The following is a 17,641-nucleotide window of genomic DNA, read 5'->3' as shown; positions in this document are numbered from 1 at the left end:
ATTATCCCACTTTCAGTCCTTAGTGGGCCAACATTATGCCTGGCCACCCGCTTTCTCTTTGGAAACTACAAAATTGTGTGTTATTGATTTTGGTGTCCCTGGCAAGTTTCCTTTCTTAATCCCTTCTCGCAAGTCCTATAAGCTGCTTTGTGGCCTTTTCCTGGTCCTTGCCTACACTAGTTTTCTGTTGTATTTCTTTTAACATCCTCTATTATCTACAGTTGGCTCACCCATTAGCAGATTTTCCCAGTTTACTGTGGACAGTCTCGATCTCATCACATTAAAGTTGGCCTTATCTAAATCTAAAAGTCAAGTAACTTCAATGCTTTTAACTATTAAACAGCCACACTAAACTCAATCATGTTATGATCATTATTTGGTAATTATTCATGCACATTTAGGTTATTAATTAAATTTGACTCATTACTAAACCCAATAATGTTTGTACGTTGCTGCATCCAGGACATATTGCTGTAGGAAACTATCCCAGATACACTCCAGAAATATGCTACCTTTCTGACAGGCGCATGTCTTCCTCTCTCAATCTATGTTAAAGTTAAAACTTTCTTCAGCAGGAAGATCAAAACAGCATGCAGTATCCCAGTGTGATCTCACTAAGGCCCTGTATAATTGTAGTAACATTGTTACTTCTGAATTCAAATCCTCTTATAATGAAGTCTGATATAATAAAATTAAGCTAACAGTGAGAGGAGAATCATACAAATCAGTGGAATCCTAGGTTAATTAGTAGACATAACTGAGATTAAGTTATAAAATTGATTCATCTATTAGAGTGGATAACTTATCTTGTCAGGCATATTGAAACAATTTGAAACTTCACTGTATTTTATTGGTATGTTTTCAAATAAGCATGAGACTTTCAAGTTTAATTTATTTTGCTCTGTGCCTTGTGTGCTGTTTGATCAATTAGAGTGAAATTATAATGAAGGAGTGCAGGTAATTTATCATTATTAATTATATACATAATGCTCGTAGATAGATAATTGCTGTAACACTGCCAATTGTACAGTACGGCAATTAATTTAAACGAGATTTTTAACATATACTTTGACGTTGCTAGCAAGGCCAACAATTGTTATCCATTTCTAGGTGTCCATGAGGGAAGTCAGCTGCGTTTTTAAAACATTATGGTTCATATGACATAGGTACACCCATGTTACTGTTAGCAAGTGCATACCAGGATTTTGATCCAGCAAAAATAAAGACAACATAGTGCCAAGTCAGGATGGTACAACAGGTGAAGTGCTGTTTGCTACTTGCTGTCTGAGGTCGCAGGTTTGGAAGGTGCTGTCAAAAGGTGGTTGTCAAGTTCTGTGGTGTATCATGTAGATCAGACACACTGCTGCAACTTTGCATCAGTGATGAAAGGAACAAGTGTTTACTGGGTGCTGATCAAACATGTTGCTTGTCACAGTATCCATTTAAATAAACAACAATTATTTTTAAGCAATTATTTGTTTGTTTTATATTGCTTCATGTGATTGCGAATTGAATTGATTGCTTAATGTGCATTCTTATTGCATTATGTTATATTATCAATACAAAAGCAGTTGATGCAGGAATTTTACTTGATCTTGTTTATTTAAAGCATAGTACTTTTACTGGTTTTGTACCTGGCACTAGAGAAGTATGGACTGCCTTCTTCTTCAAATCTCCTAATGATTGGTTCCTTTAAAGCTGCTTCATCTTCTGAAGAGAACTACAAGGAAAAATACAGAAACTCTGAAACAATCAGCACATTGAGATATTTGGTGCAGCACATTTAATGTTAATGGCAGTTGTGGCTGCCTGATTTCTTAATTTCATTCAATAATGTCAAATTCAAACAAGTAAACAGCATTCCTAACTTCCAGTTTCTATTAATATGCACTTGAAACTTATCTAGTAGTCCAGACACCTCTCCGTGAAGGCAAAATACTGTACATGCTAGAAGTTTGAAAGAAAAATAGAAAACATTGACAAAATTCCGTTCAATAGGCAGTGACTGTGAACCAAGGAACGGAGTTAACATTTCATGTTGTGATCTTTCAGCACGTGAGCAGTGGGACCGTAGTACAATAAGTCAAACAGTCCAAGTTTGCACGCTGACAGGTACCGGTCAGCTCATCAGCATAGGCTTCCAGCTCCATAGAATCTACAGTCTATCCTGGCCTGCAATAGCAGCAAATGCTGAAGATTGAGCACAATAGTTTCAGTTTTCCTAATTTTTTGGGGGGTAAAATATCTACTGATCCAATTCTGGACGTTAGATAAATATCATACAGAACATTTCAAAGAAAATAGCTAGTTTAGCATCATACCATCACATATCCTTCAATCCACACTAACACCTAGATTCAGCTCATTGTGTTTTTAAGTGTGTTGAGCACATCTTGAATGCCATATTAGTCTTCAAATAAATTACTTCAAAAACAATTTATCAACTGTGTTGTAGGCAATGTTAAAAGTGTGGTAAAATTTTAACAATTATTTATTTGTATTTTATTGCTCCATGAGATTGCGAATTGAATTGATTGCTTAATGTGCATTCTTATTTCATTTCAATTCATTTGGGGATGCAGGCATTGCTGGCTGGGCCAGCATTTGATACCCATCCCTATTTGCTCTTGAGATGGTGGTGGTAAGCTTTTTCTTGAATTGCTGCTACTTATTTTGTGTCATTCCACCCACAATGCTGTTAGGGAGGGAGATCGAGGATTTTGACCCAGCAAGTGTAGGAATGGTGAAATCTCCATCTGTGGAGAGAGAAACAAAGTTACCGTTTTGAGTCGAGTAAAAGCAAAATACTGCAGATTCTGGAAATCTGGAGGAATGGTGATATATTTACAACTCAGGATTGTGTATTCAGTATTAATGAGGAGGTCTAGAAGGAAAGTTACTATAAATTTCCAATTTCTATTTACCAGAAGATTTTGTTCCTCTCATGTAATTCCCAAGTGCTATTTAGAAACTAGGAGCAGGAGTAAGACATTTGGCCTTTCAATCCTGCATGGCCATTCACTACGATCATGGCTGACTCTCTATCTCAATACCATATTCCCATTTTCTCTCCATACCCCGCCATCTCTACCATCTAAAAAAAGTATTAATGGCTTTCTTGAAAACATCGAGTGCCTTGGTTTCCATAGCCTTCTGTTGCACAGTGTTCCACAGTCTGCTACCTTTTAAATGAAGAAATCTTTTCAGTCCTAAATCACCCACTGTGTATCCTACAACGGAGTCCGCTGGTTCTAGATTTCCAACGGGAAAACATGCTCCCTGCACCTAGTTTGTCGAGTCCTCGTCCTAACCCTAATCTTAACCCTAACCCAGATTGCCCTGAAGATTTCTTGCATTTAAAGACCCCAAACAAAAAATTGTGTCACTTATTTCAGTTTTAGGCATAGCTGATATAAACAGAAGATATATTTTTCAAAATAGCTCAAGTACACAAATTCATTAATGTCAGTTGCAAAATTTCATTCATGCAGGTTGCAAGAATTCAGGGCAAGAATCAAGATGACAAATTTTGCAAAAGTTCTAGGCAGATTTCCAATAATAGGGACGTTAGGACTGAAAAGACTGCTTTGAAACTTCATTTCAATCTAACAATCTAATTAATGATTCTCAATTTATGCAGAGTATACAGAATACAGCCAATACTCACAAAACCAGTGTTTAGACTGAGAAAACAAACTGCTCCTGCATACTTAAGGTTTCTTCTCATAACAGGATGCAATACTTATTCCAAACCTAGCAGTTTTTTTAATGAGGTGAATTTACCTCATGTAAGGTAACCGGAATGTCATTAGTACCGTTGTTTCTGCTTTCATTCCTTGAAACTCAACCTAACCGGTCTCAGCTCTATGAGGCCTCACATCACATTAATACTCACCTCTTTTCCTTCTCTTGCCCTTTGGTCCTTTGTAATTGTAGCTAAAACAGTAGCAGCTTGCTCACCCCCCATCACAGAAATGCGTGCATTTGGCCACATGTACAGGAACCTTGGGCTGACAGGAAAAGCAGAAAACCAAAATTAATAGTATTTATTCATAAATACAATTAAGAAATATCTCCCCCACTAGTAAAATGCTCAAATTTCAAAAGGCAGAATTTTTCAAGCCCAAACACTTGATTTCAGCTTATAAAACTGTCTTATTTGAAGAAACTTTAAAAATAAATCAAATGCAATTTTTCTTTTTCATCGCAAATCCAAACTATCAATATATCTGAAATAATCTGAAATAAAACAATAAATGCTGAGCCTGAATGAGAAAAGACAAGTCTACACATTGGGTACTGCACCTTTGCTAAAATGACTCCATTCAAAATTCAAACCTTTATTTTAACCTTCAGAAGCTTAGAGGTTTGCTGTGTTTTTAATATTAGGCAGAGAAATGTAGCAATATTGTACTCTGCATGAATGCAATTCACTGTTGCATTACATTAACCTCATTACATCTATAATTCAAGTGTCTTTGTAATTATCTTAATTGGCATGACACTGTTGAGCTTAGTTAAACATCTGTTTCAAGTTGGTACACAGCAATTCAATTACATGTCCCATAAAATAAAATTTGCTCTCGGGCAGTCTTGCAAAGACCAATCACAGATTTGATTTTTATTTTTTCTCTTCAGTATTTACTGAGTGTCAACATGCCAACTGAAGGTTTGGCCAATTTAGTTATTGGTATAATCAATAAATTAGATTGACTGTGGTCATGAGTTCTCAGTAGCTTTTTCTCCCTCACGTTTTTAGAATATTCCATTGACGAAACGCTATAATTAAAACAATTATTCATACTCCATCATTATCATCAAAACAGATAAAGGATTTCATACCAAATTAATAACATGATAATTCATTAATCCCAAGTAATATGCAATCCATTAACAAATAAAAGACACTGAAAAGGCGGTCTAAATGACTAACAAGTTAAAGACTGTATTAGATTAAAGGAAAATGTTTATAATGTTGTTGGAGACAGTATTCTGGTAAGGACCTTGTACACTTAATGGTAAAGTTCTGGAGAGCGTTGCCAAATGAAGAGACCTTAGAGTGCAGGTTCATAGTTCCTTCAAAGTGATGTTACACGTGGACAAGGTAGTGGTACGCTTGCCTTTTGGTCGGTACATTGAGTATAGGAGTTGGGAGGTTACGTTGCTGCTGTACAGACATTGGTTAGGCCACATTTGGAATACTGCATTCAATTCTGGTCTCCCTGCTATAGGAAAGACGTTGTGAAAATTGAAAGGGTTCAGCTAAGATTTGCATACATGTGGACAGGGTAGGAGGGCTTGAGCTACGGGAAGAGGCTGAATAGGCTGAGGCTATTTTCCCTGGAGCATCGAAGGCTTAGGGATGACATTACAAAGGTTTATAAAATCATGAGAGACAAGGGTGAATAGCCAGGTGTTTTGCCTAAGGTAGGGGAGTCGAAAACTAATTGGCATAGGTTTAAGGTGAGAGGGGCAAGATTTAAAAAGGATCTCAGGGCAACTTTTTCACATAGAGGATGGTGGGTGTATGGAATGCGCTGCCAGAGGAAGTTGCGGAGGCTGGTACAATTACAACATATAAAAGGCATCTGGATGGGTTGTTGGCGGATAGGAACAGGGTAAACTCTAAGGCTTTCTATAGTTATTTAAGGAATAAAAGAATGACGAAAGTAAGATTAGGCCCAATCAAGGATAGTAGTGGTAAGTTGTGTGTGGAGTCAGATGAGATAGGGGAAGCGCTAAATGAATATTTTTCAACAGTGTTCACTCTAGAAAACAACAATGTTGTCAAGGAGAATACTGAGATACAGGCTACTAGACTAGGTGGGATTGAGGTTCAGAAGGAAGAGGTATTAGAAATCCTTCAGAGGGTGAAGACAGATAAGTCCCCTGGGCGGATGGGATTTATCCTCGGATCCTCTGGGAAGCCAGGGAAGAGATTGCCGAACCTTTGGCATTGATCTTTAACTCATCATTGTCTACAGGAATAGTGCCAGATGACTGGAGGATAGCAAATGTGGTTCCCCTGTTCAAGAAGGGGAGTAGAGACAACCCTGGTAATTATAGACCAGTGAGCCTTGCCTCAGTTGTTGGTAAAGTGTTGGAAAATGTTATAAGGAATAGGATTTATAATCATTTAGAAAAGAATAAATTGATTAGGGATAGTCAGCACGGTTTTGTGAAGGGAAGGTCGTGCCTCACAAACCTTATTGAGTTCTTTGAGAAGGTGACCAAACAGGTAGATGAGAGTAAACCGGTTGATGTGGTGTATATGGATTTCAGCAAGGCATTCGATAAGGTTCCCCACAATAGGCTATTGTACAAAATGCGGAGGAATGGAATTGTGGGAGATGTAGCAGTTTAGATCGGAAATTGGCTTGCTGAAAGGAGACAGAGGGTGGTAGTTGATGCGAAATGTTTATCCTGGAGACCAGTTACTAGTGGTGTACCGCAAGGGTCGGCGTTGGGTCCACTGCTGTTTGTCATTTTTATAAAATGACCTGGATGAGGGCGTAGAAGGATGGGTTAGTAAATTTGCAGACAACACTAAGTCGGTGGAGTTGTGGATAGTGACGAAGGATGCTGTAGGTTGCAGAGAGACATAGATAAGCTGCAGAGCTGGGCTGAGAGGTGGCAAATGGAGTTTAATGCAGACAAGTGTGAGGTGATGCACTTTGGTAGGAGTAACCGGAAGGCAAAGTACAGGGCTAATGGTAAGATTCTTAGCAGTATAGATGAGCAGAGAGATCTCGGTGTCCATGTACACAGATCCTTGAAAGTTGCCACCCAGGTTGACAGGGCTGTTAAGAAGGCATACAGTGTTTTAGCTTTTATTAATAGAGGGATCGAGTTCCGGAACCAAGAGGTTATGGTGAAGCTGTACAAAACTCTGATGCGGCCGCACTTGGGAGTATTGCATACAGTTCTGGTCACCGCATTATAAGAAGGATGTGGAAGCTTTGGAAAGGGTGCAGAGGAGATTTACTAGGATGTTGCCTGGTATGGAGGGAAGGTCTTACGAGGAAAGGCGGAGGGACTGGAGGCTGTTTTCATTAGCGAGAAGGAGGTTGAGAGGTGACTTAATTGAAACATATAAAATAATCAGAGGGTTAGATAGGGTGGATAGGGAGAGCCTTTTTCCTAGGATGGTGACGGCAAGCACGAGGGGGCGTAGCTTTAAATTGAGGGGTGAAAGATATAGGACAGATGTCAGAGGTAGTTTCTTTACTCAGAGAGTAGTAAGGGAATGGAACGCTTTGCCTGCAACGGTAGTAGATTCACCAACTTTAGGTACATTTAAGTCGTCATTGGATAAGCATATGGACGTACATGGAATAGTGTAGGTTAGGTGAGATGGGCTTGAGTTCGGTATGACATGTCGGCACAACATCGAGGGCCAAAGGGCCTGTACTGTGCTGTAATGTTCTATGTTCTATGATCTATGATTAGGAAGGATTTTGAGGGATATGGGTCAAATGCTGGCAAATGGGACTAGATGTATCTAGGATATCCAGTTGGAATGGATGAATTGAACCAAAGGGTCTGTTTGTGCGCTGTATACCTCTATGGCTCTATGATTGAGTGTGTTTTGGATACCAGCAGATGATGGATAAGAAATTCACTGGAAAAAATGACAGAATGAGAGAGAAAATAAGTCATAGACAAAACAATTCAAGGTTTTCATTGGTCTAAATAAAGGAAGACATTTTAAAAATAAACATGATCTCTTACAAGCAGAGATAAGAAAAACAGGAAGCTATTCACAATTTACCAGACACACCTCCTCTGGGCACATCTTTTTGTTTCTTGACTTGCTCCAAAATCAGTCCCTTTGATTTTACACCAACAATTACTTTGTCAACCTCTCATCTTCTACCCTATCACAGGCATTCCCTTTGTTCCTTTTCTCACACTTCCCATTTTCACTTGCTTAAAATCTAATTTCCCTTCATCTTGATGAAAGGTCATTGACTTAAAATATTAACTCTAATGACATCACATATGCTGCTTGACCTGATGCATATTTCTAGTATTCCCATTTTTATTTCCAATTTTCTATCCTGAACGTATGTTATACAGAAAAACACGTATGACAATGACTTGCCTATATGCTCTTCCGCACATTCCATAGTTTCCAGCACCATAGGAACCACCGACAATGACAGTAATTTTTGGAACATTTGCACATGCAACTGCAGTCACCATTTTGGCCCCATCTTTAGCTATTCCGCCAGCTTCATATTCTCGACCAACCATGAAACCTTATAGATTCAGAAGTACATAAATTGACACATTGACAAAGTTGGCACCATTTAAACAATAAATCTAAAAAAAAATCAAGGTCACTGAAGTGAAATATAGAATTGGATAAAAGACAAATATTGACATATCTAACAATACAACATCTTGATGTCTGCTTATTTTTTTTAAAAACGTTGTAGTCTGTCTATTGTATTATCTTCAAGTAATCAGTCTCGTCTATTTGCCTTCAGTCAACATTCATGTTGCTGTAGGTCATGGTGTCATAATTCAGGCTACTGTTACTATTGAAGTGGCAGAAAAAGAAATTTAAGATCCATCAAATGCTCTTAAGAATATTGCTGAGTGACCAGAATTTTATTTTAGACTATGTAGAACTCCAACAGCGTTGGATGCATCAGTAGCTGTTAATGTAACATAAGAAGGGTGATGGATAACATTGATATGCAACAAATCAGTTTTCAGAATATGCCAAGGAAACAGCGACGGAGTACAGCTGAAACCACGTGGACAACAGCAGACTGCTGCAAAATTGAGACTATATGGACAAAAAAGACAAAATTGGGAAACAGAACAGACAAATTTTAATTTTAAACCTTATTACAAAGGTATAAATACAAACATTCATAGCAACAATAAGAGTTTTGTTTGGGGATAAACTAAATGCTCCATTTCAGTTACTTCCATCTGACATAATAAAGACAATTTGTTAAATATCAATACTGAGATACATCTACAAGTGGTAAGTTATAATTTAAACTTTTAAGGGAAGGTGCAAAGGATGCTCAGAGATATACTTTACAAAGGGTCCCTTCTATTAATGTAAATAAAACATCCAACTGATTAAAGAGAGTATAAAACTGTGAAGATACAAGAAGGTTTTATTGTCTTTGAGCTATTTTATTGGGCAATTTTTCATCACTGTGTCTGTATCTCGAGGCCACTGTCATCGGCATAAGCATAATTCACAGCAGCCACAACCGAACAAACAGAAATTGTTCTAATTCTGATATGCCAATGCCAAAAATGGTCCTTCTCTTTCTTACCTGTTATGTTCTGCAGAAATATGAGGGGGATATTCCTCTGACAACACAGCTCAATAAAATGGGTGCCCTGTAATTAAATAAAGGTGTACACTGGTTTGGAGAACCTTCAGCAAGACAGTGAGTTCCTACATAGTCTGAACAACGGAGAAACATTTTGCAACATAAAAGAATGCTGAGGTTAAACACGTTCACATTTAATTTTGTTACAGTCTGCAGAGAATACAGCATAATAATTGAACTGGAACTGAGGTTGAGCCTTTGGCCTACCAAATGAAAACTTCCAGTGTTACATAGAACATAGAACAATACAGCGCAGAACAGGCCCTTCGGCCCTCAAAGTTGTGCTGACCTGTGAACTAATCTAAGCCCCTCCCCCTACACTATCCCTGCTGGGTCTCCTACAGCTGTACAGTTTGTTGAAAACATACTAAAAGACAGCTAGCTTTTTCTGTTAACGTGCTAAGTTTAGTTTTGACCTACCTTTAACACTTTGTTCACAGATAAGTTATCACCACTGTTTTCAGGTTTTTAAAATCAGAGTACAGTCACATATCGTAAGATGTGTGGAGTATTTTGGAGTAGCGCTGTTAAAAAGTCCAAGCACCGAATGAAAGCCAATGTAACGTAGTATTTACAGCACAGAAATATCTCCATAATGGTGCATATGGTGCACACAAGCTTCCTTCCACACTTTTTTCATTTAACCCCATTTAACATCCTCTTTATTCCATTTTCACTCATGTTTAACTAGTTTCTCCATAAATGTATCTGTGCTTATTGTCTCAACTACTTCTTGCGCTATCATATTTTTCACTTTAAATATTTTCAGAATAAATCCTTATTGACGATTCTTAAAACTTGTGCCGTTAACCAACTTTTTATCATCTGACTATATTCTTATGTGGGTAATTGTCATATCATGCTTAACAATGCTCCAATGAAGTGCCTTGGGAAGTATAATTGGATAAAGATGCCATATACATTGTTGTTCTAAAGACATTTCTCCTCAATTCGTTATTCGTTCTGTCTTGACTGAGGTTAGACGAGTGCACTGTCATTCTAGTCCCGCTGCTCCACAGATCACAACACAAAGAAATTTATTCTTTCATTTACCAAGATATCAATTAAATGCCATATCAATATCAGGTTATAAACAAGATCTATCAACCAGCTTTCTTAATAAAGATGAAGTATTGATTTATTATCAAAATAAGACTTACTCAATAAAGAAGCAATAATTGGCTAACATGTAGAATCAGGAATATAGAAGTATAATTACTTATCCCTCTAAATATCCTCAAAACAGGAAGAGAGAAGAAAAGATTTCTCTGCAAAAACTGTCTTCCTGAAAAAAAAATCCCTTATCCAATAGGTCATTCTTGAAGACAATAGAATTGAATGTTCCAGACTTTGCTGCTCTGTTGTTTGGCTGGTGTGGTCAAGTCATGAATCAAACATGGCTGTCTCTGAATTCTTACAGTCACAGGTCCCTTAGGAAATGCTATCCTAAGATGTTTTTCACTCCCTTCTTTTCAAAACAAATTTCCTCTGAACTCGAGGATTTTCTTTTCAGAAACGAAAGCAATCGGCAGGACAACTTGTTCTTACAAATTTCTTACAAATCCGCTCGTTCTTTTCTTTTGACTTAAAAAACACCTTTGCATGCCAGCCACTATTTAAAGCAGCCCCAGCGGGGGTGTACAGCAAAGCAAGTGGCTATTACCAGACATGACATTGACAGGAATACTTGTTTAAAGAAAAATATCTACAGTGAACCATCAATGACACCTTTCAAAACCACTTCAGATATTTTCACAAAACTTGAAAATAATAATTTTACAACCTTTCAAAACTTAAGTTTGTCAAACAATGTTAAATATGAAGTGCCTCATTTATTAGTAATTGTTTCATAGTTATGGCTCCTACACTGATCTCCTTCACAAGTGGAAACATCCTTTCTACCAGCTACATTAAACCATTTTCACAAACCTTTAAGATTTATTTCAGGTCACTCTTCAGTCTTCCCATTTCTATGAGCAACACACAATATAATACCTTTCAAATTTTGAGATCATTCTTCCAGTTCCCAAAGTGCAAATCATTTCTATATAATTTTGACATGGTCTCCGCACTATTTCTTGCACAAGTTCCAACCTTTTCATAATTTGACTAACAAACATTTACTCTCCGGTTTCACTTTGAGAGATATCTCACTATCCATTCTGCTGCTTGTCCTGGCAAAACATGCCAACTACGATACCTCACATTTTGAAGAGGAATGTTGGCAGAGGAAACAATTTCAAGATGCTTTTCCAGACACACTAAATTGCTTAAAAGGCAGTTTAGGACCTAAACTGTTAAATCTACCCTTCACGTTATTGCTGAGAACAGCTGATATTCTTCATCTATCTTTAAATTTAATGGAACTCCAATCTTCCACTTCAATGGATCGCCCACACTTACTCAGTCAAAACTGTAACTTCTGTACAAATGACAGCTGGTGACTAATACTGTGAAGCTACAAAAGGCAATGTGTGGTAGCTATTGAACAATGTTATCTTTAAGGTCAGAATTGAAGACACGTGAAGCATCAGCAATCACAACCTTTGTGAAAATTATGATCAAATTTACTTTCAATTGAACTGCTTAATACTGTCAAATTTCCTTCAAGTCAACTCTGTTGATGCTGTCAACAAAGGAATACCCTGAAAAAGCCAACAGAAACATGAACAATTAATAAAGGGAGATCAATTATTTGCTGTGCTTTGATAAGTGTTATTTATTTTTTCGCCCAATAAACTGAGTTTAGACTGAAAGTTTATGATGGTTTAAGAATTTTACATATCCTTATTTTTTCTGAAGGAACAGCACATGAGAATACAATCTTTGAAACAATCTCAAAAAGAAATCTGGAAGCAAATTGATCAGTAACTTTCAAAACAAAATCTGTAAATATTTGAAAGGGAACAAGAGCAAAGATATGGGAATAGACCAGGAGAGTGAGACCAATTAGACAGTATTTCAGAGATGACTGGCACAATTGTTGCCTTCTGTGCTGTGTAATTCTATGATGAAATTTTAAACCAAGTGCTGCTGTAATGTTGGTGCTCATTAGGCGAACAATAAAAATAGATTCTATGTCTTAAGGTGTACAAAATGTTCTTTCTCAAATGTATCACACATTTTCAGAACACGGGCAGAATTTTACAGCCCACAATGATTTTGCTGGTGGGGAGGCTCGTTAAATTCACTGTCGTCCTTCCCACCACCCTCCCAATCTGCTCTAAATTTTAATGGGGAGGGGGCTGCAAAGGGAAACTACCTGCCCTTGCCCTTGAAGTTTTTAAACTGCCAATAATGGTCACTCCCCACCCTGATCTCAATTTTGCAGCTTCAGAGGAGGTGCAGAGTGTGAAAAATTTCCAACACTGAGCTCGGTTTGAGATCAGACACTAATCAACACATTCCCCTCCCTGGAAGGGCTGGAACCAATGTAAACCCCAACCCCTCAATTCCTTGGGGCAATTTCCACACCTGTCCTGAGAAAAACACTATTTTGTAAGAGTCAAAAATGCAAAAACAAACTTAGACACTTAACAGGAAATGATATGTGTCATTTGTCTATTAGTCTCTGAAAGGCAGGGTCGATACTTAAATCACCAATTGCTCATCAGATTATATAGCTGACAATAAATTGTTCCTACATCCCTAGTATTATTTGAGTTTATTTCCCCTTCTTAGTCTGGGAAAACATTGGGCATGAAAGTAAATATGTGTGGGGTCTCAAAATAAGTGGTTTTTCACCTGTTGCCCGTTATATTCTCTGACTGGAACTGAATATTGAATATGCCTCATTTATATCATTGTAACATTTTTTCTTGAATTTCTTTACAAGATGTTTTTCTCTTCACATTTCTCATATGTTTTGCTTTTATTTCTTTGTGTGAGCTTCTCCTGTACATTTGCAAATACCTCACATTTTAATGTTTTTAGCTCCTGATAGAAAAAGCTATTTGCTTCTGCAGAACAAAGAAATATGGATGCTGGAGATGTGAAACAAACCAAGGCATAAATTGCTGGAGAAACTCAGTAGATCTAGCAGCACGCACATAGAGAAAACAGATTAAAGTTTCAGGTCCAGTGACCCTCCTTCCTCTGGAGGATCACAGGACTCCAAATGTAAACACTGTTTTTGTTCCACAGATGCTGCCAAACATGCCAAATTTCTCCAGTAATTTCCGTTTTTATTTATTTAAGCTGTCTTTCCGGTCCTCTTCCAACTACACCACCTACCCTGTCTGTAAATCTTATTGCTTGGTTGTCTGTTGGTTTCCATTTCTCATGAAGAAATCGGACTTGTCTGTTTGCATATCCAAACTGGCCTGTTGAACACGTCCAGCACTTTGTATTTTGATTTCACATTTGCAGCATTTGCAAATTATTTATTAAAAAAATTCCCTAAAGTTAAAACATGTAGCAGCCTATTCAGTAAACTAGTTAAGCCACACAGGAATCACAGGCAAATATCCTAAGGATCTTAACAATATACATCATCACAGGTACTCTTCAATGATCTCCCCTTCCCTAGTGGCCAGTCCACAGAAATATCTCACCCCACTGCATCAGAAGGACAAATGCCTTGCAGAGTTGCAGTAGGACTCCCCAACTCTCATACTCTAACGCCACTGAAATAACAGCCAACATTCTACTTAGCTGCCTGTTTATCCACCATACCTGTGTGCTTGCTTTCTGTGCTTTGTGCACAAGTACCCAGCTCCAAGACCCCTTGTGTTACAGCTGTTTTTTGGTCTCCCATTCATAATGAACAGGTTCACATTTTCCCATTTTATATGCCATTTGCCAACTTTTTGCCCACTTACTTAGCATTTCCATTTCTCTCTGTAAGCTATTTGTATTCCCGTCACAACCTGCCCTTTCCAAATACTTCATGTTGTCTACAAATTGTGCGACAGTACATTTGCTTCCTTGCTTCAAGTCATTAATATATATTGTCAACAATTGCTGTCCCAGCACTGATCCCTATGGACTCCCACTGGTCATAGGTTGCCAACCCAAAAAAAAAAGAATCCCTTAACCCCACTCGCTGTTTTCTGCTCATTAGCCAATTCTCCAAATGTCAATATATATTTCTACAACAAAAACCGAAAGAACTGTGGATGCTGTAAACCAGGTACAAAAACAAAGTTGCTGGCAAAGCTCAGCAGTTCTGGTAGCATCTGTGAAGAAGCAAACAGCTAACATTTTGGGTCCAGTGACCCTTCCTCAGAACTGAGTCCTAAGGAAGGGTCACCAGACCCAAAACCTTAACTATTATTTCCTTCACAGATGCTGCCAGATCTGCTGAGCTTTGCCAGCAACTTCGTTTTTGTTCTTGTTGTTGTATAATTTTACAACACTATGGGCCACAGTATGGGCAAGTGAAATAGGGATTGATGATAAGCGGGTCCCTTTCAGACTGGCAGGCAGTGACCAGTGGGGTACCACAAGGTACAGTGCTGAGACTGCAGCTGTTTACGATATATATTAATGATATAGACAAAGGCATTAAAAGTAATATTAGTAAATTTGCTGATGACACAAAGTTGGGTGGCAGTGTGAAATGCGAGGAGGATGTTATGAGAATACAGGGTGACTTGGACAGGCTAGGTGAGTGGACGGATGCATGGTAGATGCAGTTTAAAGTGGATAAATGTGTGGTTATCCACTGTGGTGGCAAGAACAGGAAGGCAGATTACTATCTCAATGGAGTCAAGTTATGTAAAGGGGAAGCACAACAAGATCTAGGTGTTCTTGTACATCAGTCACTGAAAGCAAGCATGCAGGTACAGCAGGCAGTGAAGAAAGTTAATAGCATGCTGGCCTGCATAACAAGAGGAGTTGAGTAAAGGAGCAAAGAGGTCCTTCTGCAGCTGTACAGGGCCCTGGTGAGACCGCACCTGGAGTATTGTGTGCGGTTTTGGTCTCCAAATTTGAGGAAGGACATTCTTGCTACTGAGGGAGTGCAGCGTAGGTTCACGAGGTCAATTCCCAGAATGGCAGGACTATCATATGTTGAAAGATTGGAGCGGCTGGGCTTGTATACACTTGAGTTTAGGAGGATGAGAGGGGATCTGATTGAGATGTATAAGGGATTGGACACTCTGGAGTCAGGAAGCATGTTTCTGCTGATGGGTGAGTCCAGAACCAAAGGACACAGTTTAAAAATAAGGGGTAGGCCATTTAGAACAGAGTTGAGGAAAAACTTCTTCACCCAGAGTGTGGTGGATATATGGAATGCTCTGCCCCAGATGGCAGTGGAGGCCAACTCTCTGGCTACTTTCAAGAAAGAGATAGATAGAGCTCTTAAAGATAGTGGAATCAAGGGTTATGGGGATAAGGCAGGAACAGGATACTGGTTGTGGATGATCAGCCATGATCATAATGAATGGTGGTGCTGGCTCGAAGGGCCGAATGGCCTACTCCAGCACCTATTGTCTATTGTCTATTATCTTACTACTTAATCTTCTATGCAATACCTTGTCGAATGCCTTCTGCAAGTTCAAATACAACATAAGTATTGATTCCTCTTTATCCATACTGGTTGAGACCTCCTCAAAAAACTCTAATAAATTAGTCAGACATGAGTTCCTTTCCATGAAGTCATGCTGACTCTGTTTAATTAGGTTATGATTTTCCAAATAAGCTGCTATTACCTCCTTAATAGTTCATTCCAACAGCTTTCCAACAATAGACGCTAGGCTAATCAGCCTGCTGTTACTCACTTTTTGCCTTCCTCCCCTTCGAATAGGGGCATCACACTGGCAGTTTTCCAATCCCTGGTACCTTTCCAGAATACAAGGAGTTTTGGAAAACTACAACCAACAAACCCACTATCTGTGGGTATTTCCTTTATCCACCAGTTTTGGTCGCCCAAGATGACAGTAGGTCCTTTCAACCAGTTTCAGAGTGGTCAAGGCCTCCGTGTATGCATCCAGTATTCGTGGAGTCATCAGAAGTATCCAGGCTACAGCTATGATGCAGTCCAAATGATGACTCTCATTTTTTGAGGAATGTCATCTGGCTAAACCTGAAGGCAGATGCTAAGAACTCCATTGAAGCACTGACAAGGCTCTTAAATATTTATTAGATAAAGAAAGTTAGGTGGTGAATGATTTGTTTTTTTGAGGGGGTGCCCTGAAGCCGGTGGTTCATCGTGATAATCAAGGCCCTATAGCCATCATCAAATGGCATTCAGAATTGAAATTCATTTGTCAAAATTAAGTAGATGGGCAACTAAGGCAAGGCACACCCCACATCCTCAATTCCACCCCATCAAAAGTCAACACTTCAGCAGAGAAGGATAGGAGTTGGAGAAAAGAGAAAAATATTGGGAATTTATTAATTACCAGAATCGCTTAAAAGTGAATCATATAATTATTATTTTAATAAAAAAGGACAGACTGACGCAAGAAAATGTCAAATTTAATGAAAACATCCATCAGCAGCTGCAACAGAAGGTCAATATCAGTCTTCAACCTTAAACCAAGGTAATTTTTCACAAGACAAAACATATTGACTTTCTGACTTGTCTGCACCTCTAGTTAAAGCCTGCTGATGTCACCTAGATTCAATCAGTTGTGTCACTTTAAGTCACCGAGTATTTGGCTGTTTCAATCTGAAGTTAACTGTTATACGCAAACATTTCAGAATTCCATTAGCTCACGAATTGCCTCTATTAATAATGTCATGTTTTAAGTGCATTCTGTTTATACGATTAAAACTTGCCTTTGGTAATTTCGCAATCGTACATTGGGTTTAAAAAGGGCAAACAAAAGATCAATGTAATCAAGGTTTCATATATGGTTTGAACCCTCAGTCCAGACGGGTAGGACTCAAATAGATGAGGGCATGGCTGTGGTTATTCAACAATCCATGAAAGATGAGATAATAAACACAAGACTCCACATATTAAAAGAAAACAGTAATAATGCTATTGGAATAGCAGCTTTAACTGCTTTCTGTAACTGTATGTTCAGAAGTGGCTCACAGATGTTAGTGCAGTTTGTCATTTTTGCTGCTGTCGTAAAGATGCTTTTTATTCAAATGCTTGAAGTTTTTTTTATTAAACTCACTAATAATTCTCATTAATAATTTTCCAGACTCTGTATGTTTGTGGATTACTAACAAAACACTTATTCAAGATTCAGTATTGCAAGAGGAGGAATTCCTTTCAACCTTAGACAGGTCCTGAGATTTGAGGCTGGATGAATCACTCACTGTCAGTGTGTTGAAAGATGGGGTGGTAAGGATGGAATTCATTAAATCCAGTAGACTCA

General features: G+C 38.3%; 1 protein-coding gene across 2 annotated transcripts in view; it reads right to left on the bottom strand.

Annotated features, from left to right (window-relative positions):
- mccc2 (methylcrotonyl-CoA carboxylase subunit 2) overlaps positions 1-17,641 on the bottom strand; it is a 101,289-nt gene that overhangs the window by 20,408 nt on the left and 63,240 nt on the right. For both annotated transcript variants that reach the window (XM_048528008.2, XM_048528009.2), the window contains 4 exons: positions 9,306-9,372; positions 8,105-8,261; positions 3,896-4,010; positions 1,635-1,720 (listed from right to left, as the gene is read on the bottom strand). In XM_048528008.2, coding sequence (XP_048383965.1) covers positions 1,635-1,720; positions 3,896-4,010; positions 8,105-8,261; positions 9,306-9,372 — 425 coding nt within the window. The remainder of the gene's footprint in view (positions 1-1,634; positions 1,721-3,895; positions 4,011-8,104; positions 8,262-9,305; positions 9,373-17,641) is intronic.

The sequence above is a fragment of the Stegostoma tigrinum genome, chromosome 3 (genome assembly GCF_030684315.1).
Source record: "Stegostoma tigrinum isolate sSteTig4 chromosome 3, sSteTig4.hap1, whole genome shotgun sequence".
In the NCBI taxonomy this organism is placed as follows: Eukaryota; Metazoa; Chordata; class Chondrichthyes; order Orectolobiformes; family Stegostomatidae; genus Stegostoma; species Stegostoma tigrinum.
The sequence above is the reverse complement of the archived record's forward strand: the minus strand, read 5'-3'. Positions and strand labels throughout refer to the sequence as shown.